Here is a 23,513-nt window from a genome sequence, read left to right on the forward strand (position 1 = left end):
AGTGACTATTACCTATATTATGATTATATATCCACACTTTATATCCACTTTTATGTTGCAACAGGAGGTAAAAAAGATACCGACCGTGAGTTTGACTTGCTGGACCTCCGCAGCTGTCACTCTTACGGCGTCATCGGACAGGTCACACACAGAGCAAACCAGGTCTAGGTAAGTGCTGGCCTGCTCCTGAAGTGCTCTGTAGTGCTTCACCTGTGTTTGCAAAAGTAATAATCAAAATAAGTTATAGAAAAATAACTGAAAGACTGAAAAACTGTGCAGTGCTAAATACCTGCTTCAGTGCTTCCTGCAGACCAGATGGTCCCTGATCATTGAGCTGAAGCTCCTCTTGTACAGTAGAGAGCCACGTTTGACACTGCTGCAATGTGTCCTGGTGATTAACATGTTTCTGCAGTTCCCGATCCAGACTCTGGTAGACCTGTGGAATATGTTTTGCATTACATACTTTATCCTTCAGTTTTGATTTGCTTTCCTTTTTTTTTTTTAAACAAAACACTCGAGAAACAAAAGAGTATGGTCTTCGTCTTCAATTACTCACACGTTGGGCAGTACTGCAGATTGCAGAGTAGCTATCACTGGTTCCCTGTATGTGAGCCTGGACCTGCTGACTGATCTTGGTTTGAACTTGGTCTGTACAACTGGCAACAAGACCTTCTCCCTTCTGCTTCAAGCTGGCAAGACGCTCCTCAAAACTGGCTATTTCCTCCATTATAGCCTAAAAATGATGACACAAGAGCAAAGCTGTTGAATTAAGGAAAAGCAGAGCTAACTTTGGACTACTACTTTAAACTGTAACATCAATGCTTTGAAACTTTGAACAAGAAATACGAAGTTGATTACTTTGTGTCTGGCAAGCTGTTGAGTGGCCATCTCCATACTGCTGGTCTGCATGGAGTCTGAGGTCACCAGCCTACTGGACATCTGCAGAAGCCACTTCTCAGCTTCCTGCAGCTCACTGTTGTAATCCTCATGTTCTTTCACCCACTCCACAAGGTTCTGGACCTGAGCCTGAAACACAAAAAAACCCATTTCTGTGTATTTTTTTTAAATTACGCCTGAAAAAGTATAGGCTTTGGACCAAAGTTTGACTTTTTTAATGTTTGCTCATATATTATAATAAAAATAGCACAAGCAATGATTAAAATGTAGGATATTGGACCTATTTCACACCCTTCATTCCAAGTTATATTAGTTATATCTAAGTAGGAAACAGTTAAAAATACCTTAGCAGCCAGGCACAGATCCTGATAATCAGCCTGCAACCTTCTCATGTTTTCGCTGATAGTTGGATCGTTTACTGTATCAAGCAGCGCCTCTCCTTTCTCAGTGACAGATTTCACTGCTGACTCATGAGACTGGACTGTCTGCTGGATGGTCTGTGTGCATAACAAGGAAGAAACATATTGCATGTAAATCAAGCAGTTGTCTCTTTCTCTTTCAAGTTCATTCTCTCACTGGTGCAAAGCTAAAAAGGATTTAGCGGTATGAAGTTACCTTGTACTTTGCCAGCTGAGCCTTCTTCTGGTAAAGTTCAGCTTTAGGCTCTACATTTGATGCTAAAAGGTTCTTGGTCTCCATCACCCACTGGGCCTGGGCCTTGTACTTATCCATAAAGTCTTTGGAGAGGGAGATGCACTTCTCAAGGGAGCTATGCTCTGTGCGCAGAGCTGCCATAAGTTCCTCAAGCTGGAAGAGTCGTGTGCCCACCTCCTCTTTGAGCTGCTCAGCTTCAGGCTCTTCCAAGAATGCCATTGCTCGCTCTGTCTTCTCCCTCATTGCCTTTAAGTAAATGTGACCCTGCTCCATGTCAGCCTGAAGAGCCTGAAATGACATGGGCTAGCATGAGTGATCGATGTCTCTATTGTGACATAATACTTCCAGCGTAAACAGGCTTTAGAAAAAAACAAATTCATTTCTGTATTAGGTCTAATCCTGTGAACGTCTTTATAGATAGTATAAGCAGAAGAGATGCTATTTAATAAACTATACCTCTAGTTTCTTCATCTTTCTCTCCATGGCAAAGCGGTCCACTATATCAACACTTATAGCCACAGTGCTGAAGTTATTCTGAGCTGTGCTGAGCCAGTCTGAGAAGGTCGTGAAAACACACTGTGCCTCTTCGATGCAAGACACCTCTTCCTGGAGCTGTTTGATAGTCTCCTGCAAAGTAAAAAAAGAAGTAAACATAACAAAGAAAAAGTTAAAGAGGAGGCAAAAGCTTAGGGTAACTTAAACTAATCAAATCTTATGATTATCAGTCTAAATATAAATTCACAATGTCAATAAAGGCATAGTAATATTTGCAGTTCCAGTGACGTTGTGTTCAAAATCACGTTACCAGTAAATGCAGAAGCAGGGCGTGGTAGCGGGCTGTGATCTGGGTGGCTCTGGTACTGATCCTGCTGCTAATATGTGTCTCATCAAGAACCTGCTGAGCCAAAAGACTCAGGCCCTCCATTTCTTCTTGATAAACCAGCACTTCCTCCTGCCAGCTCTAATTAAAGAAGCATGCTATTAATGTCAGGACCAGACTTGGATAATTCGATTTTATTATATTCATTACTTGACTGCAGAGCAAATTAATTTCTTCAACATTCAGCCATGAAAACTAGAAAACCTAAATGACCTGATAGAGGAGACAATGAGTGACACAATAATATGAGCAACTAATTATTTACAAATAACACTGCAGATCTGTAAGATTGTCACAAGTCTACCTTTTGTGTATACTACACTAACCTTTATGAGCTGAAGCTGAGCATCTTTAGTGGCACGGTCAGATCGCCGATGACTACGCAGTTGTGCTTTGGTCTCCATGCCCTTTAGCCAGCTGTCAAGACGCTGGAACTTCTGCTCCATCTGCCGAAGTTTGGCTAGAGCACTGTTGAGCTGGGCTCGGGTGTCTGATAGCCGGGCCTGGTAAAGCCGCCACTCTTGCTGAAGGGTCTCTAGAGCTCTGTCTTCTAGCTGAGGCAAGCCCCAGGGAATGACCAGCTCTCGACTCACCAGTAGAGTGTTTAGTAAAGCCTGGCCCTCTGTGCAGTGAAGCTGTAGTTCCTGTAATTGTATAAACGCTTGCTTTCACATAATATACTCCATGCTAGTGTTTTCTAACCATTTAATCCTTATTGAGTGATAATTTCCACAGTAATAATTGCTGGACCTGTAGCTTTTGGAGAGTCTCTTCCAGCATATCAACATCACCCTCCAGCTGGGTGTAGCAGCCAAGCTTCTCTTGTTCCTGTTCTAGCCACTCTTCAAATGCATGAAGGCCCCGTTGATACTCTTGGTGGGCTTTCACCAGCTCCTCAGCTTTGCCAACAGCCCTCTGAAGAAGTGGAGAGCGATAAAAATTCAGCGTGAGCTATTATTTTTCTTAAATTAACCCACAGATGAGTCTCACTTGTAGTTTTTTATTAAAAAAAGCATTCTTTTGCAGACATCTTTAGGTTGATTTTTTTGTATCAAGCTGTAACACTGAAACTGAAATTCTGCATACGATTCTAGCACTGGTCAAATGTGTTGAGTTATTACCATTGCATTGTCTTTGACAGTGTTATAGCGCTCCTGCAGATCTTGGAGTTCCAGCTGAGTGACATAGTTCTCAGTGATGCTGGCACTCTTTGCTGTTATGGTGTCCAGTAGGGTGTTATGGGTGAGCACTTCCTCATACAGTAACTGAAACCCCAAAATTAACAATCCACTGAAAAAATATGCTTGTAAGACTATTAGAGCATAAGGTTAACACAATAAATTGTATATTTAGCACACAGTATGTAGTAGTTGTAATAGTAGAAGATTTCAGTGCCTTAGCTTTGCTCAGATTTGCAGTTTTATCTCTCATCTCTGGGCATTGTTTATCAGCAGGATCGAGACTCTCCTCAACATGCTCAATCCAAGCAACAAACTGGCGTACATCTTCCTGGTAACTGGTCCACTGAGACAGGGAGCCCTCCAATTGACTATCAAATTTAAAGATTAATATACCGTGAGACAGTGTTTGATGCAACAGCGGTAATACGACATGAAAAAACTGAAAATACAGATGCAGCCTCAAAGTAAATCATTTACACTCTCCATGGAAATACATTTACTAAAGAATGCACTATAAAGCAACCAAACAGTACTTGCTGTTACTTTTGGTAATGCACAAACCTTTTGCATTGAATAGAAGCAGAGAGCAGAGCATCCCAAGAATCTTTTAGCTCCTGTATTTGTTTTTGAACCGCAGGCACTCCCTCAGCTGAGGTGTTCCTCTGAACTGATTCTCCTCTTGTGATCAGCATCTTCAGCTGAATTTCCTTCTCCTGACGTGCAGTTAGCAAAGCCTGGTGCAAAATCCACCCATGTGCATTTATTAAGATCCTATACTGGTATTAAACATGGTATGTTTTACTTTTGAAAAACAATAGTGACTTGGTATACCTCCAGCTTGATCATCCTGCTGTCAAGAACATTTTTGTCAGCTGTGGGAGCACAGTAAGTCTGCAACATATGGCTGGTGTCAACCACCCAGTTCTGCAGCTCTTTTAAACCTTGGGAGAAAAGCTGGTGCTCAGTGACTATCCGATCAATTCGTGATGCCTTCTCCTGCAGAACCATAAGGCAGACACAACCAGCAAGTTACCAGACAGATGGAATCCACAGCCGCTTCACACTTTCAAACTTCAAAGTGCACATGCAGATTTAGATATCTTGCAAAGATACATTTAAATTAGTTTGTATAACCTCATTTAAAAGAGCTGCAATAACAAAACAAAGGAATCAGTGTTTAGTTAGGTAAGTTAGTACCATCACAGTTATGATCTGTAAAACATTATTAAGTCAGAGCTCTGTCCAGTCTAGTTCCTCTGTCTTCTCTCCACGCCTACCCCAGAAATACCCCAGTGCTCAAGCAGTTTGGTAAGCATTACTTTACCTTTGTCAGGTTGGTTAAAGCTAGGTACTGAGCAGAGAGCTGTGACACACGGTGCACAAAACCCTTGCCGGCAGCATGTTCGTCCCACAACAGCTTGGCCTTCTCTTTCAGCCTGCTCAGCTGAACCTCTTGAGAGGCTAACTCCTCAAGCACAGACTGGAAAAGCACAAGCAGGTTATCAAAGACACATGCAAGCTGGCGCACAGATATATAAGACAGTTAAATTCAGACAAACAACAAGGAGTTAGAGATGGGAACATGACAAAAAGGAAAGCGAAAGAGATATCGTGCCAGCGCTAGTCTCAATAAAGCTCTTGGTCATGACATGCAGTCGAGCCCTCAGAAAATAGTCAGTGGACAAGTTTAAATAATGAAAAATGTTATAAAAGGTCTTTTCATAGGTTAAATATATTAACTCATATTAAGGACACTGTTAAAAAGACATATGAGTAGCAAAGGAGCAGAAAGTATTTGCAGTTAGCATAAGCTCTTGGCAGTGCATCTAAAGTGAAGAGCAGCAATGCTTTAACTCTGTAACTTAGCTGGAATGGAGAGCTTCTGTCAATGGAAGTTAGGTTCACACTTAAACTGAGTGGCATAATTGGCCTTTATGTGTGTTCCAAGTCTGGTTGATTTTGAACATTAGTACCTGTAGCTTGTGAAGCTCCAACTTCTTGGCTGTGAGATCATGAAGTCTTGTGCTGCTCTCCTGTACAGCCAGCTCTGTGGCGTTTAGGAAGTCCTGAACAGGTTCTGCACTCGCCTCAAAGTCCTTCATCTGTGACACAAGATTCTGAAACACACAGGTAGACTGATGCATCACTTGGCATAAATCTGATTTCTACACTGATGGTTTTAGGGAATAAGATGCCCCCAGTTACTGACAAGGGGTGTTTGAATGCTCACTTGCAGACATGTCTCTCTGTTGTGCAGACTGGACATCATGTTTTTCCAGTCCTCTCTGGCAGTGTTCATTTTAGCCCGAACTGCATCAACTTTATCTTTAGCTGTGACACTAGTGACAAGCTCACCGTTCACAACCACAGCATTCAGCTTTGACTGACCTTGCTCCCTATCACTTAGAAACTCCTGTTAAGGAAAAAAGGAGATGAGAAGATCAATTATTAGGCTGAAATATTTGATATAGATGCTAGGTCTTTAGTTAGTTCTATACCTGAATTTTCTGAAAGCTAGACGAGGCCTCACTGAGATTTTGAGGTGCATCAAAGCACTTCGCCGTGTTGATCTTAGCATTAACCAACCACTGTTGGAACTCTCTGAAGGCGGAGCGGAAACCTTGTTCCAGCAGCTTCTCTTTGCCCTGGCACTCCCTGGAGGCTTGGAGACTCAGACTAGAAACAAATCATGACGAATTTAAGAATTTCTTTCTGTTAATGTCATTATTTCCAGTCAAATCTGAAATTGTTGATTGTATTTTCTTATTTTTTGTTATAACTTTCTTGATCAATCATTTTTAAATACATGAAAAAATGTATCACACAGTATAGTGTATAAAATAATGGTCTACATTGGAATAAAACATCATTACTTTTACTTACCTATTGTATTCCTTGATGAGAGCAGACACTCTCTCTGACTGTGTTCCCATTTCTCTGGAGAATCGGCACAGATCGTTTAGTTTAGTCTTCAGACTATCAGACATGGGCTCAGCTTTGACAAGTTCCTCCAAAGTGTCCTAAATGGAAAACAAATATGAAGTTATGGACCGTCAATTAATATTAACTTATCATTGGAACCAAACTAAAGCCAAGACTTGCCTTTGCTATCTGCCAGCCCTTAACAGCTTCTTCTCCATCATTTTTTCTCTCTGCTTGGGTCAGCCTTAGTCGCCAGTCCTGCAGCTGTCGGTTGAAGTCCTGCAGGTCCTGCTCCAACTGTGCTGACAGGCTGTTGAACTCTTGTTCAGAGCTTGCTATCTGTGAGAGTGTGGTCTCTAGACTTGCACGTGTTTGTAGTGCTGCCCGCTCCCACTGTTCCCATGATGACAACAGGGCTGCTTCCTCTCGCTCTATAGTCTCATATCCCCCCGATCCGGTGTAGTCTCTTGCCACTGCTCCGCATCTTTGAACCCGGTTCAGCCTCTCTCTGCCTCGCTGCTTAGAGTCAAGCAACTCCTGGAAAGATCCAAAGGAATGGCAAACAAATTAAATGCAAATTTCTACTAATTAAATCTGTAAACAGCAGCAAACTGTGCCCCCGCTGGATATAACGAGAAGATATCTGTCAACTGAGAAACCTGTAAACTCAGTAGTTAATGTAGCCCGCTTTTAATATTTGTTTTCGGGATAAATCCATGCGCTCAGTGAACCAGTTGTTTGCTCAGTCACACTCATGGTCTGACAAATTAAACAGTGTATTAATTCCTTCCATCTGATTCTAATTTTAAATATTTTTTTTCTGCCTGTAGGACCTTTTTATCAGGTTGACAATCCCACTCCATATTTTAGACACTTTTATAAATAAATATAAAATAACAATTTCTTAGGTTTTAAATGGCACAGCTGACTGGGTAACTTAATTATACTGAGCTCTTGACTGTGGCCAAAATCATAAAATTATTGCTACCTCTGGCACAAAAAACTGGGATTCATGTCCAGCCCTTATTTGATGCTAAGAAGCATGGAGGAAGAACATCTTGATTCCTTATGGTTGTCTCCCTAGTGCTTACTTGGGGAAGTTTTCAGGCTGGAATATGAGACGTGCATCACAGTGGAAAAACTAAATAACCTCAAATACTTTTTGCCTTGAATATAAGCAATTATGGTTATTAAGCTTCCTCACCTGCACTTTGGAGAGCTTTCTTTTAATGCAAACTGAGTCTCCTGACAGGTCAGACCAGCGCTGGAGTTCCTCTTTTGCTGAAATTAGCCAGTCGTTGAAGTCTCTCACAGCATCAAGATATTGCTCATGCTCAGACACGATGTTTTGCATGGACTGTACTTTACCCTTTGGGGGAAAAAAGACAATGAAAACACTGTCAGTTATGAATGAGTCAGCTTCCTGGATCCAGACTCTGTTTAGCTGTCCCGTTTTCCTGTACTGATGATCAACGATTCAGTAATTATTTGTAAGCACCATTTAGCCTATGCCTGAAGTTAAATCACCTTGACAACAGCCGAGATATCAGCAAAGTGTGCATTGAGCTCTGCCCTTGACTCTGGTCCAAAAATCTGATCACCAGTTTTTTCATGCAACTCCACCGCTTTGTCTGTTAGGCGTGACAGGACTGCTGCATGAGTGTCCACGTCAGCCTGGATGGCTCTGAGGCGCTCAAGTAAAGCCGACTTCTCTTTGAGGCCTGGCTGCTGAGGCAGAGTCATCCCCACCTCTTGCTCCACTGACTCCATCCACTGCTGCAGCTGGCTTTTATTTTCCTGATAGCTGGTCCACTGAGCCACTGTCCACTCCAGACGACTATAGAAAAATGACAAAATTTCATCACGTAATGTAGATAATGTAACTTTTATCAGATGCCGTGTAGAGGACATGTTTCCTACCTGTGACAACTCATAGATGTCATTAACATATTAGCCCAGGCATCCTTCAGGCTCTGGAGCTGCAGACAAATAGCTTCTTGCCCTTCCATTCTGTTGTGCTTTAGAACCTGTTCACCTTTTCCTACTGTCATGTTGAGCTTCACCTCACCTTCACCCTTCATTAGCAGGATATCCTGAACATATGAGAAAACAGTAAGGAAGATCTATGAGATCGCTTATGCACTTCAAAATGTGTCCAGACAACACTGTGAACCAAATAACTGCATTTCTGGTACACATTATTTACTGACCTGTACAAGGCCTAGTCTTTTTTCCAGAGTCTCTTTATTTCCTACTGTGCTGTTGAGTGAAGCCAGGCGCTCCTGGACACCATTGAGCCAGGTCCAGGTAGCCTGCAGTGTCTCTTCAAAGGCCTGTTGCTCTTGCAAAGTGAGCTGGCAACTGCGCAGCCTCTCTCTCACACGCCTCAGCAAGGCCTGGTGTTGTGATTGAAGCTGAGCAGAAACTCTTGTCTCACTTCCATCACCTCGCCCACCTTCATTAAGTGCCTGCCCCTCTTGACAGAGACGCTCAAATGAATCCCTGCATGTAGGAAGGTAGGATGTTTAATTGCTTTGAATCTTTTGGGCACATTCAGAAACAATGATAATGCACTAAGCAGTCTTTCCTTGGCAAATAAACGTGTATAGTTAGCACCTTTCTTTGAGCACTTCCTGCTGGTATTCCTCCACTTGTTCCAGGACAGCCTTTTCAGGACCACGTTGCTGGGCTTCAAGCAGATCGGTGGTCATTTTCTTTTCCATGTGTTCCAACCACCATCTGAGCTTCTTAAGGCGACCCTCAAATCTACAAGGAAATCAAAATGCCTCGCTTATAAATAGTGGGCTTACAAAGGGCTTTACAGATGCAGTTCAGCAGAGGTGCTCACCCTTTCATAAGAGATGCACTGTCTACCAGGATCTGTTGGTTCTGTCTGCACTGCTCCACAAAGCTGTCCCAGTCCTGCTGGATGGATGAAAGATGCTGCTGGACCTGCCCAGCGCTGGCTTTGGGAAGATGAAGTAGGAGCTTCTCTCCTTCCTCACAGACCTGAGTCAGACGTACCTCACCCTCCTCCACACGATCCATGGCACCCTGATAGATAATCCACATCACTTTTAGTTTCGAACTCCTTCACATGTGAATCATACCATTACACAAGCAGCATCCAGAGCCAGAGGAAAGACATTATGCTTTTAACCACAGATACTGAACATACAACCCCTTCCTGTGGATGCTACATCATTTAAATGATCAAGTAAAACATCATTGTAACATCCTCTAAAAACACTTCTTTGGCTGTTAGTCAATGCCAAAACTTATGAATACAAGTGGCAATTTTGTATTTGATCACATCTTGAATCAGTGACACCTACTTATGATTTTTACCTATTCAAAACCTTTAAAGTCTTCACTATTACTATATATTGAAAGATTAAAGATTATTTACTGTAGTGGTAGTAGTCACTGTACCTTCAGTTTCTGCAGTTTGCGTTCCACAATTTGAGTGTCTCCTGATCGGTCAGAGCATTCTTTCACTATCTCCCTCTGCTCTGAAAGCCAGCGATGAAACTCCTGAACTAGGTCTGAGGAATTGGGGGTAAAGAGAATTAACATCAGGTGTAGACTTAGACAGAATGAAATCTAAACAATTAATAAAATAATAAAAGTTTACACCGAGCATGGATTCCCATTAAAACGCAGTATACCTGTACATTTTTATCCAGCCAGCCTTCTTACCATTGAACTGCTGCTGAAGACCGTTCTGCAGTGAGGCAAGTGTCCTTGCAGAAAGCTGGTTTGCAGACTCATAAGTCTTGATAAGATCAGTGAGAGCTGAACCCAAACCAGCCAGCTCCTCAGATGGATATTTTCTGCACAACGTGTTGAGGCTTTCTCTGGTGGAGTCAATACTCCCTTGCTGATTTTGCAGCTCCTTCTGGAGATCCTAAAAAACATGTTAAAAATGTAGTTTTGATTATCACTGTAACTTCTCAAATTTATAGAAACACATTGCATTCACCATCAATATTTTTTGTAAGGGCTATAATTTTAAATTGCTTATTATTTAGACTGTACCTTCACTCTGCATATGTCCTCAGGATCTGATCCAGTTGGAGAAGAAACTAGAGAATCTTCCATACTTTTTAGCCATGCAGACATCTGTGAGATGTAGTCTTCAAGCTGTTTCCGTTGGGAACTGAAGTCCATTAGATTTCCCTTAGCCTGCTCATGTAGCTTCTGGACAGTGCAGATCTTTTTGCGCAGGTCATTCTCCAACACCTAATACAATCACAGTATTTACTGAAGAAAGACCAGTTCATCTGCAGCGCTTGAGCTAATATTTGTTTGTTCAGACCCACCATAAACCAGAGTTGTATTTAGTACCTGTAGTTTAGCTGGAGTCTCTTGGTTTTGACTGCACTTCTTCAACTCTGCCACTTTACTTTGCAGGGCTTCAAGTCTCTGCTCCTTCTCGCCAAGTTCCACCTGTGGCGTTGTCGAATGAGAAAAGCATGTCACGCACAAGCTCACCTACAACAACCAAACCCAGGTAAAACAAATCCTTGCCAGTTTTCCAAGACATCATATATCTTACTGTACCTTCAACTCTGTAAGCCTTGCTGATATCTTCTGGCTGTTGTTTAGGTTGTTCAGGCTTTCATTTAGCTCAATCACACTTGTGCCAGTCCAGCTCTCAATATCATCATTGATTTTACGCACATCATCCCACAGGCCCAAACACTGGTTTAGTCGATCAATGTTGTCATCTACCCTCTCAGACACCTGGGAAATGGAATACACTTTACCATTGTTGATTAAACTGGGTGGACAGTAAACCTTAATCCACAGTAGATTAAATTTATGCTCTGTTGTACATCTTACACAGAGTATAGCTTGCAAAGCTCTCTGTTAACACATAGACACAACACAGATAGAAGTCCAGTCTTTTTCTCCGATTTAAAAAAAAAAAAACCCAAGTAGAGAACTTTATTGTTAACAACAAGGCATAACATTGATGCTTCAGAAATGAACTCTTAAAGTCAGGCTTACATCCAACCACTGGTCAACAAGTGTCTCCATATCCTTTTTCATCATTTGAGAGTCACACTCGGGGACCTTCTTTAGTTCAGTCACCAGCTGTTTTCCTTTGCTGGAAAACTGATCTAGTTCATGCTGCTTGGCAGCCAGATCCACCTTCACTGCTTCATGCTACAAATGAAGTAAAGACAGCAAAGTACTTAAGTAACACAATGTAGTCTTGAACCTCAATATAAGAAATAGAATAGAAGCATAATTCCTAAAAGCGATATAAAATATATATATTTTGTTCCAACCTTGGTTAGTGACCTCCTAGTTTCCTCGTGGTCCTTCAGAACAGAGCTTATCTCAAGCAAAGGTTCAGCACTCTCAATAGTGCTGCTGAGGGAGGCTTTCAGGATTTGGTATTCTCTCATAAGCTCAGTAAGGACACTGCACTGCTCCTGTCTGTCAAACGGAAATGAGTTCGTTTCATTTTAACTGTAAATTAACTGGAAAATACAGTAAATTGAAGAAAAATGTGTTTAAAGACACTCAAACACACTTAAAAACATGTTAGAATGAAGGAATCCCCATTGCTTTTACTTCTGTACCTCTCTGCAATGAGCCTCTTGGTGTCTTCCCATGTAGTCTCTAGCAAGCTGATTTCCCTCAGTACCTCTCCAGCCAACTCTGCATCCCTCTGAGCCAGCTGGTTGCCTTTGTCCCTCAGCCACTGCTCCTCATGCTGGTGTGACTGGAGCTCATCCTCTAGCTGATTAAAGAACCGAAGTCTGACACACAGGGGGATAATATGTATAGTTATTGACTATGTTCAGTTGTCAATTTCACCACTTCACATTTGAATTACATCAGATATTGCTGGAATACTTTACCGTTGCTGTAAGCCATGCAGGCTGGGCTCTTTAAGGCTCTGACGGTCTGCTTTTTCTTCAATATCTTCCACGGCTTTCAGAAGCTGCTCTTTCCGCTGTCTAAATGAAGTCCACAGAGCCCCCAGGGCTTCTGCTTCACTCTGCTTAGTACCAAGCAAGTTCCTCACTGCATCCAGCTCAACACTAAGTGAATCCGCCAGCATGCGACATGACTTAGGAGAACCCTCATCAGCACCAATGTGAAGATGACTTTTGCATAGACTGCTGTCCAGACTGATGGCTAGAGTCTCGAGCTGACTAATGTCTGGGACAATAGTTGTCAGCTCTTGCTGCAGCTCCTCCACTCTTCCACGGTCCCAGCTCCCAGCACTTTCAACAGTCTGTCTCAGACCCCGCAAAACTCCAGTCACCACACTGTGGGTCTGCAAAAAAGCCTCGAGCCTCTCCAGGCACTCCAACTGGAGCTCGGCTATATTGTGGGCCTCCATGTAGGGCTGCAGACAGCTGTCTGCTCTGCTACGTAGGAGCTGTGCATCACCAGGCTCACAGAACTGACAGAGCTTCTCGGTTTGCTGCTCCAAACTCTCTCTCACACTGGACTGCTTCTGCAGGGCCCCCTGCATCTCCTGTAAGATGCAAGTTTTAGAGAATCAGCTGTTGCTCTGAAAGCTCAATTCCTCTGCCTATTTCCTTTTATCTTGGAGAAAAACATGTTGGTTTTGTCAGTCATAGCCTTTAAAAAAAGGCCATTGAATGTTACATTCAGTTCAATTCATATTTAATTTAAATAGCACCAAATCACAACAACAGTCGCCTCAATGTGCTTTATATTGTATGGTAAAGACCCTACAATAATACAGAGAAAACAGAGAAAACTGTTTGGCGACAGTGGGAAGGCAAAACTCCCTTTTTAACAGGAAGAAACCTCCAGAAGAACCAGGCTCAAGGAGGGGTGGCCATCTGTTTCGGGGTTGGGGGTTTACATCTAAATTTAGCAAAATTTGGGTATTTTAGAGACTTGAATTCAACTTTTTCCATAATATGTCTGAAGTACATCTAAATAGTAAATTAAGGGGGAAAAAAATCAGGTTAAATTTGGTTCAAAAGAAAAATTTTAATAGTGTTCAAGATTACACCTTGTATTTTTTTTTAAATATTTGACTGATTTGATTTCCTTTTTTTTTAATATGTATGTGTGGTTGTGACTTTAAGATCAAATAGACATACAATGTCACCCTGCGCTACACAGAAAAGGTATGCATCTTATACTTCAATAAAGACAGATAGCAGCATCAATAGATATTCAGTAAATGGAAAAGTTGGCATGGTGGTAAAATGGTCAGCAGTGTTGCCTCACAGCAAGAACAGCTTGAGTCCTTTTCTTTTGATTAACCAGAGTTAAGAGATAAAGTGATGTATTTTTGTGTCTTAAAGGGTGGCTTAACAATGTTTAGGTAAACCTGTCTTTTCAGCATGTCTTTGCCACGGGTGTATTAGGGATGCAAATGTAAGAAAAACATTTCAGTTCTTACCTTTACTTGTGTTGCAGCAGGTTGCAGTTTGCCGATATTGATTTGAGGAGATGAGTGAAGATTTGAGAGCATGTTCTCACTCCATTGGCAGAATTTAAGCAAGGCCTGGTCAAACTGCTCTACCAGTGAAAGGTGGCTCTGAAGCTCTGAGATTCTGGAGTAGAAAAAGGCTCCATGGTAACTCCACAATTTAGTTAGTGCAAGACAAGCTTTAAAATTTAATTTGCAGTCAGACTATTTCATTGTACCTTCGAGGGAGAACTTCATTTTGGACATGCAATCTCCTCTGCAGGGTTTCAAGCTCATCTTTCAGCTGACTAACTCTCTCTCCCTCTGCAGTGGGATACAATGATGTCCCCAAAGATGCCAGTTCAGCATGAGCCCTCTCAAGGGATTGAACCTCAGAGTGCAAGACCTGCAAGGAAAAAGTATTCATCCATGTTGTTACAATAATATATTATTAATTGAATTCTGTTTCATAGTTAAACTGTGTCTGTATAAATTGTACCTGCAAATCCTGTATCTCGCCGCGGAGCTTGGCTTTATCTGCTGACAGGAACGGACTTTCTGGTTTGGACGCAGATTCACTTCTCTCCAAGCAGGAAACAAAGTTTGAATGCTGCTTCTCATACCTGAAGGACATCAGAAACATTGGAATTGTAAGATTTATTTACAGAGTTGGGTGCACTTTGCTTCAAAGGGAGACACGGCTCTGTTTTGTCTATTGTCCATATCAAATGTAACTATCAGCATTTCTTAATTTTATCCTAAAGCTTTTAAAATTACTATGCTACATACAGTAATCCATACTTTTGCCAAAGGGAGAGCAGGTTTTCCAAAGTGCTCTGTTTGTCCTTTGCTTCCTGTACATGCTGGTCATAGGTGGTGTTTAGCTCTGTCACAGTCCGCTCTGCTTGCTCTTTGTCACTCAGTCGACGGGCGCCAGCCGACAGCGACAGCAAGGTTCCTCTCAGCCGTTCCAGACACTGACAGGCATCCTGGAGAATAATAACACATGGCAGTGACCAACAAAGCCTCAACCTGCACTCTAGTACCATTACTGGTATTTAAAGTTAACTCGCAAAATGAGCAATTGTAGAAAGAAATAATACCATGTGGTTTTGAAGGGCTTTGTAGGTCTCTGATGAGGAGGTGCAGGATTTGATAGGATGCTCCAGGTTTGTATACAGCTCACTAAGAGATGCTTGTACCTGACAGAAAATTAAGACCCGATTAACTCCATTAATTATTATGTCTCTAATCTTTTCTATATACCACTGTTACTGCAGCAGTATCAGTCAGTGAATATATACCTCCTCTAGGCTCATTTTGAACTTCTGCTGGTGAGAAGAGCTTTCCTCCAGCTGTCCATCAAGCTGCTGAACGCTCTCCTTCAGCTCCTCCCAGTACCTGCCGATTTGGGTCAAACGAGCCTTGATGCGAGCCGCCTCCCCCGAAGACACAAACTGAGCCAGGGCTTGGGAGTCTGTCTCCAGCTGAGAAAGAACCTCCGCTCGAGACTGAAGTCCTGCCGCAACAGCCTGAAAAAGCAAGACAATTAAACTGTAATAAAGTCCAAATAAGATCTTTATGACTCAATCAGTGTTCCTCCATCTAAAAAGAGGTCCTGCCCACAATTAAATCACCAGCAGTTACTGTTTTTTTTCAGTAAGGACTAATTAGCAAGGAAGCTCTTTGTTGGGCTAGTAGCTGTTAAACATAGTCAGACAGAATAAGGCATTCATTTTTATAATCCCAAATTAATAATAAATAGACGATGTGTGCCTTTTATTAAAAGTAATAAGTGACTAATTAATGGCGATACATGCTCGAATGTGAGTCATCAGATCACAATCTATTTCTATTGTCTCATCATTCAGATCTGATGTGTGTATCCTCAAATGTAGTAATCTTCTATCTAATGTGTATTTGATGCACATATATGATAGCCAGCATACAGTTTATAAAGATTTCTGACACCATCTTGCCATCACAATTTGGCCCCTTGTTAAAGTTGTTAGGATACTTAACCTCTGCCATTACTAAACTGTTCAAGTGTTGCCCAATATATCCTAACGGCCAATATTTTCTCTGGGGTTTTGTGCCTTAAATGCCATCTTCCAGTTTTTCAGGAAATATAAGTTTCACCCTCAAGGCAAATTTGTCAAAACTGTGACAGCTTGAGGAAGTCAGATACAAACCACAGACTTCATGAGTAGCTCTTTTTCTCATCTTATTAAAGACAGGGGGTTGCTGTGGGTGTCAACGAGAGAGACAGTCTCGATGGGCAAAGCAATATTGCACTGTTGCTTCCAATGGCCTCTTCAGACACCTTATCGATTTTAACTTTAATGTCTTGGCTTTGTGGTTGTTGTTTGCTGGCTAATATTACTTGGTTTTATGGTTTTAATGGGTTGGAGCGTTATAATACACACTACTGTACCTTGACTGTGTCGATCTGTTCCTCCAGAGGCAAAGTAGAAGACTTCATTGCATCCAGCTGTTTTTCCTTTTCAGATATCCATAAGGAAAAGGCTTCAAATCCAGCTCCAAACTGATCCCACTGGTCTTTCATTTCTTCCAGATTTTTGACACTGGGGGAGTAAAAATGATAAATTATATAACTTTTAGCTGCAAGCAATGCCTGATATTCATGTTAGGTGTAAGACAGCTAAATTTACTACTGCACATGTCAGTCAGCACATTCTCAAATGCACCAATGTGTGTATGCGTATGTGTGTTTCCGAACAAAATAAAAGCTTTAATCAATGAATCTATTTTCTTACTCTTTTTTCAGCCCAGACTCTACTTTATCCACTTGTTCGCTGAGAGAGCGGGCTTGCTGTAAAAGCAGAGTCTTGTTTTTGGGGCCCAGCTGGATTTCTGCTGATCTCTTCAGCAATGTGTTCATATGTAAGGCCTTTGCTTCACATTGCTTCAGCAGCACCTGCTCACAAAATGGCAACATTTAGTATAGTTTTCTACAGTATTTATCTAACCCATACCTTTCAGTTTAAATGTTAAGAGTCAACCAAAAGATATTTTTTGGTTTTGTTTATTTGTTTGGTTTTTTAACTTAAAAAAGAAGACTTACTCTGGCCTGATCAAGTTCAACTGCCAGACTTTCTGGACTGCTGAAGTTCAGGTCTCTCTCCATTGTTGAGCGTGCTTTGTTAACAAACTCATGAACTGCTTCCTGTTGGCTGTCAAACTCCTGCCAGGCTGCCAGTGTGACCTGGGAATGACAATCGTCAAACTCATTAAGGTCAGATCAGCATTATTTTTAGATCCATTCATTGTGTTTAGTGCTGTTATCAAACCTTCATATTTAAATGTTGTTGCAAGATAATAATCATCCCCCAGTGGCAGAAAAAACACGTAAAGATCACACTAACAGAACACAATGACACGGCACTATACCAAACCTGCTCGGTATGACTATTATGTATGCAAATGACACCATAGCGTCTGCACCTATTAGCAGGGGTGATGAGTCAGCACTGTTAACACTTGACAAAAACCACACCATACAAGGCAGCAACTGCACAAACATTAAATTCATCAGTGTTTACATTACTGATTATCAGTATAACCGCTAGCATAAAAAAGGCTGAACTTAAATTTCCATTTCAACACTAACCCCTCATCTCACAAATAGCAGCACCATTAAGAATAACATATCTGACTCACTGCAGCGAGGCATCCTTAGAGCTGTAATGCTTCTCAAAGAACAGTACTCCATTAGAAAATATCAGTCAGACCTTTCAATCCTCTATACATAACATTTTCCTTTACTTACTTCATTCATTTATTTATACGCAGCAACACACATTAGCTTATATAATATATAGTATAATGTAACTGTGTCAGAGTCCTGGAGAGAGTAAACATGCAAAACAATATAAAAACACATAAAGGGGAAGCACTGTGAATAAAAGTAAGCTTAGAAATAAAAAAGGCCTCAAACTTCACAACAACAGATGCTGAACTGAGCAATACTGAGGACTACGCAAGAGTAGAGAGTCAGTTAGAGCAGAGAGAAAATGAACAATTTGACTATCATCAGAAAAAACTTCTTACGCAATAAAGTTTACTTTGACTTTGACTCACACTTTAACAAAATAATATGAGAGCAAAGCAGTGGAGCGATAATGCGTGCTTCCACTTGGCAACCTTACGTGATATGATAACATTCATTACCGTAGTTACGCAGATGATACACAGATATATGTTTGATCTACTCATCTCATTAGCACTTGACATTAACAAATTGATGACTATAAACGCCTTAAAACTTAATAGAAACAAACTGGAATTTTCTTTTTTAAATTGGCCCTAAAACCAAACATGATCTGCCTTTTCATGAGTTGGGGACATCACCTGACGTAGTACAGCCACAAATTAAAAGTCTTGGGCTTTATTTTAGATTCTGGTTTGAACCATTATTGGTTCCACCATTCTTCCATCTTAGGATTATCGCCAAAGTACGAAGTTTCCTGCCATGACTCTGAAAAACACCTTCTCAGTAGACTGCAACTTATCTAGAACTATATGAAATATGAAGGTAATGAACAAAAACAAATCATTCCAGTTTTAGCAGGGCTACATTGGCTTCCAGTTTCTTACAGAGTTAATTTTAAAATACTCTTACTTGCATATAAAATCCATTTTTTTACTTCCTCCTTCTCCTCCCCCAAATATTTCTTAATATGGTTTTATGGGCGTAAAACCCTTACTTATACTTATACTAGGTTATACAAATTGAATCGAATTAAATTGAATTAAATTGAATTGAATAATACAATTGCTAAATTGATCACTACACCAGGATTAAGCTCAGATCCTGGGAATAACTTTTCACACCATATGCTCATTTCACCAGAATTATTCAGAGCACAGTGTCACAAAAAGAACTTTATGACTTTAGTGGGTGAAGAAGCATGCATCAAAAACACTGTTTCATCACTTTAGCCAGTGTATCAGTGTATCAATAGCTTTCGTTGCTTTCAGATCAGTCTTAAACACTGCTCACCTCAAGGCTTTGCTCCTGTGAATCCATATTCTGTTCCATTTTGCTAAGTGTGTTCTCTAAACTCTGCAGGTCCTGCTGCAGAGTCTCCCCCAATCCTTCCTCAGCCTGGAGTTGCTGGCCTCTGGTGAAAAGGTGCTGAACATCCTTCCTCTTTAGTTTCAGGCGTTTTAATAGTTGCTATTGGGAAACATTAAAATTGTTTGGTTATCAGAGTCAAATTCAATAAGAAAATCAAGCAAAAACAAAATCCAAAGCACGGTAATGTGGAATTATTTGTTTGGTCTAAGGATACCTGATGAACAAGCAGCATCTGTTGGGCTTCTCTAGCAGTTGAGCAGTCCAGTATTTTAGTAACCTCAGCCTGAGCCTCTTTCTGCCCCTGAAGCAGGTCTTCCAGTGTAGTTTGTACCTCTTCTCTGAATTGTACACAATCCCCAACAGCCAGCACCATCTTCTCAGCCTGATTAAAGACATCAGAGAAAACGCAACGCTGTCACAAACAATACTTACGCTTGGATATTGCTATTGTCTGCTTCTGTTGGCTGGAAAATGTCAGTTTCATGATGTCAACTGTAACAATATTTAATAACTCATATCTTAGACTGTAGCTGATGAGAGATATTTTGATAAAATTCAGTGGTCTCACTTATATGGTCCATAGGCCAGAGCCATCCTGTCAAGAGGATGACTGCACAGCATGAAAATTTATATCTTAAAATTGGAGGGAAATCATTTATAATCCCAATTTTAACTGTTTTTCTGTTAAAAAGTAAAATATGACTGTGATTTAGATCTACATACGAAGTATTTGTGCCTAATTTTTGAATAAATTACTGGTTTGTTAAAGACTAGTAGGTCCAACTCAAACTGGGTTGCATGTGGCAAGTTAACTAAAATGAGTTTCACACTCTTCATACTATATCTGTATTCACAGTTTATTTTTACTGTATGGTATTTTAATTGTTTTTGGCACCTTAAGATAAAAACATGTGAGAACATCACTTACCTCTAACAGAGAAGCGAGAAGACCCTTAAAATCAGTGGAGAGCTTGCTCAGTGCACTTCCTTGCCTCTGGGCATCGCTGTCAGCACAGATTTCAATCAGTACAGCCATACGGCTTTTCAGCCAGCCAAGATTCCCCTCCTGTAGCTCTGCATCATTCCTCAGCTCCTGCACACAACAACAGAGTGTGATACGACCCGTGTGGACAAGAGTCACCTGACCCGGAGTGTTTATACAGTAACAGCTTCAGACACGACACTGAGAAGATGTGACACACCACAGAAGAAAGTGGGAAAGGAAGTAAACAGTTTGGACTTTAGGAAGAGGACTAACTCACCGTTATGGTAGCCTTCACCGTGCCATATTTATTGGGGTCATTAGCTCGATTTCTCAGCATCCTTAGTTGGCTTTCTTTAGATATAAGCCAACAGGAAAGTTCAGCGTATCTGTTTGACACCAAAAACAAATCTCATGAAAACCTTGAACAGCACTTTAAATTCATACAGAAAATGAGTACTTCTCTAAAAATATATATATATAATTAAATATCAGATGCACTATGGAAGCTGGGATAGACTCCAGCCCCCCGTGACCCTGATAAAGATAAGTGGAGGAGAATGGATGGATGGACATAATTTGGAATCTGTGATCTTTGCACCAAAAACTGAATACACTCGTAACTGCTACAACTACTGTTCTTTTTCTCAAGTGAATGAAAAAATGTTAACATGATTACATCGGGTATGCCAGGAATGTGTGGCACTGCACGGCAATGACAAACACACAGTTTTATTGCTGCAGCGCCACAAAACACGAGGTTAAATTCTAAAGTATGTGCGTATGTGACATTTACAGAAAGTGTTTACACTGAAAGAAATGAATCATAATGACTAATTTTATAACATTATTGCACCTTTTGTTGTACTCCTTCCATTTATCTTGGTGCTGCATTAGCTTCTGGTGAGTGTTCTCAATCTCCTCCCGGACCTCAGCAAAGTCCTTTCTTGCCGTCTCCAAGGTCTGGTGAGCCAGGTCACCCTCGGGGAGTTTTTGACAAAGTTCCTCCATCAGCTGCAGCCTTTTCTCACATATAGACTGTGGACCCTTTTCCCTAAAGAAGGCCTGAAGGCCATTTATATAAAGCAGAAAATGCATGTAAATCCAAGGCAAAACAAAATGCTGCTAAGCTGGGTGACAGGAAAGAGCTTCAGCTCTTGACACACTTACTGTGCGAGGCAGTGAATTGATTCACACTGAGTTAATCAATACATGTAACCAGGCCAGCCAGCCATCTACACTGTGCTTACCCTGTGCTCCTTAATGAGCCTTTCGCTCCCCATGCTAGCCAGGTGGCGGTTTTCCCTGGTCAGCTCTGCCTGGCACTCTTGCAGTGACAACATCAGCTTGCTTCTTTCCACCTCCACCTTCAGATGCAGGAGATGAAAGGGAGCATCTGTCTGTATATCCTGAAAAAGGAGAAAGACAACAGCAAAGCTGTCAGACTCTGAGCAGCACAGTTTGTTTGCACCAACTTTTTGAAAAGCTGCAGAGAGAGTTTCAGTCATTCCAGTACATTTTAAGAATTTCCTACTATCTTATAAAAGTCATATTGAGATTGAAAACATTTCAAATTAATGGATTAAACATCCTTGACACCAACCTTCCAGTGTTTATGCAGCTTTCTAACTGTTTCCTGCAGTGACTGCTGCTCCTGCTCCGGCAAAATGTCTGTCAGCTCATCACAAGCTTTCAGGAAAGTGTTCAAGACCCGCTGGTCGAGCTGTCCAAAGAACTCCTGAAAAAACCCATAACTGCTCATCATGTTTAACACTTTGCACAGACTATACTTTGTTTCATTGTTGTACATGTTACTGCACTGGGATTCAATACCATGTATACTGTCATAAACTGATATGAACGATCTAAAACATCTGAATCTGGCAAAGTACACTCACAGTGTGTTTCTTCAGCAGCTCTTCTGGGTTGCCTCTTTCTGTCAGAAAGTTCTGTGCCATTTTAAGAACCTTCTCCAGCTCTATCCGTGACTCATCAAATCTCTTCATTAGACTGCTGTTGGCCTCCACATGTTTTCTCCACTCTGTGGACTCTTTAATCAAGTTCTAGGCACAAAACAAATCATTTTTAGTGCTAAAATAATTCAGTCACTGATTACGGTGGAGAAGACAGCAGGTCTTGATGTTTACCTGTGATGAGGTCTGCAGGTCTGCTACCCGTTTCTGCAGTAGACCCATATCCATATGCTCGAGGGTTTTACTACTGTTCATTATTTTCTGGATGGTCTGGTGGTCTTTCTCTATTACTGTCAGACACTTCTTACAGCTATGTGTGAAGGTTGCCAGTTCCTGTAGAATTAAATGACAGGTAGGGTGTTAGCTTAGGTTAGTTAGTTTAGGCTAAAACATACATAAATCTGCTCGAAATCCGAACTACTAAAATGCCTCAGTGTATTTCACAGTTACTCACCTGGCATTTCTGTTTAAAGTCTACTGGTCCCTCCGAGTCGGTGGTGCTGGTGATATGACTAGCCTTCTCCAGAGCTTGGTAGAAGCCTGTGATATTCTTCTCCATTTCCTCCAGTGGAGGTAAAAGCGATTGAGACTCCCGAAGCAGAGGCAAACATCTCTCCCGTATCTGATTGGAGGAGAGAAATGGTAATAATATTTCATCATAAGAAACTTCATTATCCTTAAGTTCAATACAGGTTATCCATCCATTATGATTTTTTAAAAAAAATGTCAGTATGTAAAAACAAAATGTTCTATTAGAGTAAAAAAGCAGTTTAGCTTTTATTTTCTTAATAAAAATGGTACATTTGATGTTGTAGGAAGTGGCAGTTCTTGATTTAATTTTAATAAACCATGGGCTAGAAAATCTAAGAGGTTAAATCTCACAGCTTGGATTTCATTTAAAGACCTCCTTTGCTCAGGAATACAAAGTAGTGCAAAAAAGCTAATAAAGTAAGTAAGATGCAGTGGTGTTAAGCAGCAGGATTTCTATTTTAATCACACATTAAAGTAAGGCCATGTAATCTATATAGACTTGTACACACGTTACTCAGCTGCTCTTTGATTGAAGCCATCACAGTCATCATCTGTGAAACTTCCTCTTGTGGAGTGTCTTTGGTTAACAGCTGAGCTGTGCGGCTTGCTGCCTTACAAGCTGCTTCCATAGCTGGCAATTTGTGCTTAATTTCCTAGAGGAAGTTGAAAAAAATTATGATATATCATATAATAGAGAATACATAAGGATTTATCTAAGTTGAGAAAGCAGATTTACCTCAACATCTTGGACAAAGGCTCTGCAATTTAGAAAAGATACTTGGATAGGAGCTGTCATCTTCTCATTGGTTGCATCCATGAACATCTTCAGTGTATTAATCCCGTCTTGGTAGTCTTGCCTCAATTTATCCACCTCATCCGCTCTTGCATACTGCAAGTGAAATAAAAGATACCACAATATTTTTGTCCAAATCGTTAAAACTTGCAGCTGTTTGGATAATAAGTACAATTCGATAT

General features: G+C 41.0%; 1 protein-coding gene across 11 annotated transcripts in view; it reads right to left on the minus strand.

The window, feature by feature from the left end:
• syne1b (spectrin repeat containing, nuclear envelope 1b) overlaps positions 1 to 23,513 on the minus strand; it is a 75,263-nt gene that overhangs the window by 32,748 nt on the left and 19,002 nt on the right. For 10 of the 11 annotated variants that reach the window (XM_026152602.1, XM_026152610.1, XM_026152611.1 and 7 more), the window contains 56 exons: positions 23,275 to 23,427; positions 23,048 to 23,191; positions 22,462 to 22,629; positions 22,182 to 22,340; positions 21,933 to 22,097; positions 21,638 to 21,772; positions 21,285 to 21,443; positions 20,891 to 21,099; positions 20,315 to 20,423; positions 19,981 to 20,145; positions 19,267 to 19,434; positions 18,975 to 19,151; positions 17,037 to 17,177; positions 16,729 to 16,889; positions 16,386 to 16,536; positions 15,256 to 15,483; positions 15,055 to 15,153; positions 14,753 to 14,940; positions 14,451 to 14,574; positions 14,191 to 14,357; positions 13,943 to 14,096; positions 12,411 to 13,036; positions 12,129 to 12,308; positions 11,832 to 11,982; positions 11,548 to 11,706; positions 11,098 to 11,280; positions 10,882 to 10,983; positions 10,573 to 10,776; positions 10,234 to 10,441; positions 9,967 to 10,079; positions 9,383 to 9,588; positions 9,151 to 9,300; positions 8,745 to 9,036; positions 8,455 to 8,627; positions 8,062 to 8,371; positions 7,739 to 7,903; positions 6,715 to 7,071; positions 6,496 to 6,632; positions 6,111 to 6,288; positions 5,843 to 6,025; positions 5,586 to 5,729; positions 4,937 to 5,092; positions 4,444 to 4,608; positions 4,174 to 4,346; positions 3,827 to 3,980; positions 3,553 to 3,696; positions 3,182 to 3,346; positions 2,758 to 3,075; positions 2,357 to 2,512; positions 2,008 to 2,178; positions 1,513 to 1,839; positions 1,242 to 1,394; positions 859 to 1,026; positions 557 to 733; positions 290 to 436; positions 85 to 210 (listed from right to left, as the gene is read on the minus strand). In XM_026152602.1, coding sequence (XP_026008387.1) covers positions 85 to 210; positions 290 to 436; positions 557 to 733; positions 859 to 1,026; positions 1,242 to 1,394; positions 1,513 to 1,839; positions 2,008 to 2,178; positions 2,357 to 2,512; positions 2,758 to 3,075; positions 3,182 to 3,346; positions 3,553 to 3,696; positions 3,827 to 3,980; positions 4,174 to 4,346; positions 4,444 to 4,608; positions 4,937 to 5,092; positions 5,586 to 5,729; positions 5,843 to 6,025; positions 6,111 to 6,288; positions 6,496 to 6,632; positions 6,715 to 7,071; positions 7,739 to 7,903; positions 8,062 to 8,371; positions 8,455 to 8,627; positions 8,745 to 9,036; positions 9,151 to 9,300; positions 9,383 to 9,588; positions 9,967 to 10,079; positions 10,234 to 10,441; positions 10,573 to 10,776; positions 10,882 to 10,983; positions 11,098 to 11,280; positions 11,548 to 11,706; positions 11,832 to 11,982; positions 12,129 to 12,308; positions 12,411 to 13,036; positions 13,943 to 14,096; positions 14,191 to 14,357; positions 14,451 to 14,574; positions 14,753 to 14,940; positions 15,055 to 15,153; positions 15,256 to 15,483; positions 16,386 to 16,536; positions 16,729 to 16,889; positions 17,037 to 17,177; positions 18,975 to 19,151; positions 19,267 to 19,434; positions 19,981 to 20,145; positions 20,315 to 20,423; positions 20,891 to 21,099; positions 21,285 to 21,443; positions 21,638 to 21,772; positions 21,933 to 22,097; positions 22,182 to 22,340; positions 22,462 to 22,629; positions 23,048 to 23,191; positions 23,275 to 23,427 — 10,245 coding nt within the window. The remainder of the gene's footprint in view (positions 1 to 84; positions 211 to 289; positions 437 to 556; positions 734 to 858; positions 1,027 to 1,241; positions 1,395 to 1,512; positions 1,840 to 2,007; positions 2,179 to 2,356; positions 2,513 to 2,757; positions 3,076 to 3,181; positions 3,347 to 3,552; positions 3,697 to 3,826; positions 3,981 to 4,173; positions 4,347 to 4,443; positions 4,609 to 4,936; positions 5,093 to 5,585; positions 5,730 to 5,842; positions 6,026 to 6,110; positions 6,289 to 6,495; positions 6,633 to 6,714; positions 7,072 to 7,738; positions 7,904 to 8,061; positions 8,372 to 8,454; positions 8,628 to 8,744; positions 9,037 to 9,150; positions 9,301 to 9,382; positions 9,589 to 9,966; positions 10,080 to 10,233; positions 10,442 to 10,572; positions 10,777 to 10,881; positions 10,984 to 11,097; positions 11,281 to 11,547; positions 11,707 to 11,831; positions 11,983 to 12,128; positions 12,309 to 12,410; positions 13,037 to 13,942; positions 14,097 to 14,190; positions 14,358 to 14,450; positions 14,575 to 14,752; positions 14,941 to 15,054; positions 15,154 to 15,255; positions 15,484 to 16,385; positions 16,537 to 16,728; positions 16,890 to 17,036; positions 17,178 to 18,974; positions 19,152 to 19,266; positions 19,435 to 19,980; positions 20,146 to 20,314; positions 20,424 to 20,890; positions 21,100 to 21,284; positions 21,444 to 21,637; positions 21,773 to 21,932; positions 22,098 to 22,181; positions 22,341 to 22,461; positions 22,630 to 23,047; positions 23,192 to 23,274; positions 23,428 to 23,513) is intronic. The other variant, XM_026152608.1, reaches the window with a different exon arrangement.

Source organism: Astatotilapia calliptera, chromosome 19 (assembly GCF_900246225.1).
Source record: "Astatotilapia calliptera chromosome 19, fAstCal1.2, whole genome shotgun sequence".
Taxonomy (NCBI): Eukaryota; Metazoa; Chordata; class Actinopteri; order Cichliformes; family Cichlidae; genus Astatotilapia; species Astatotilapia calliptera.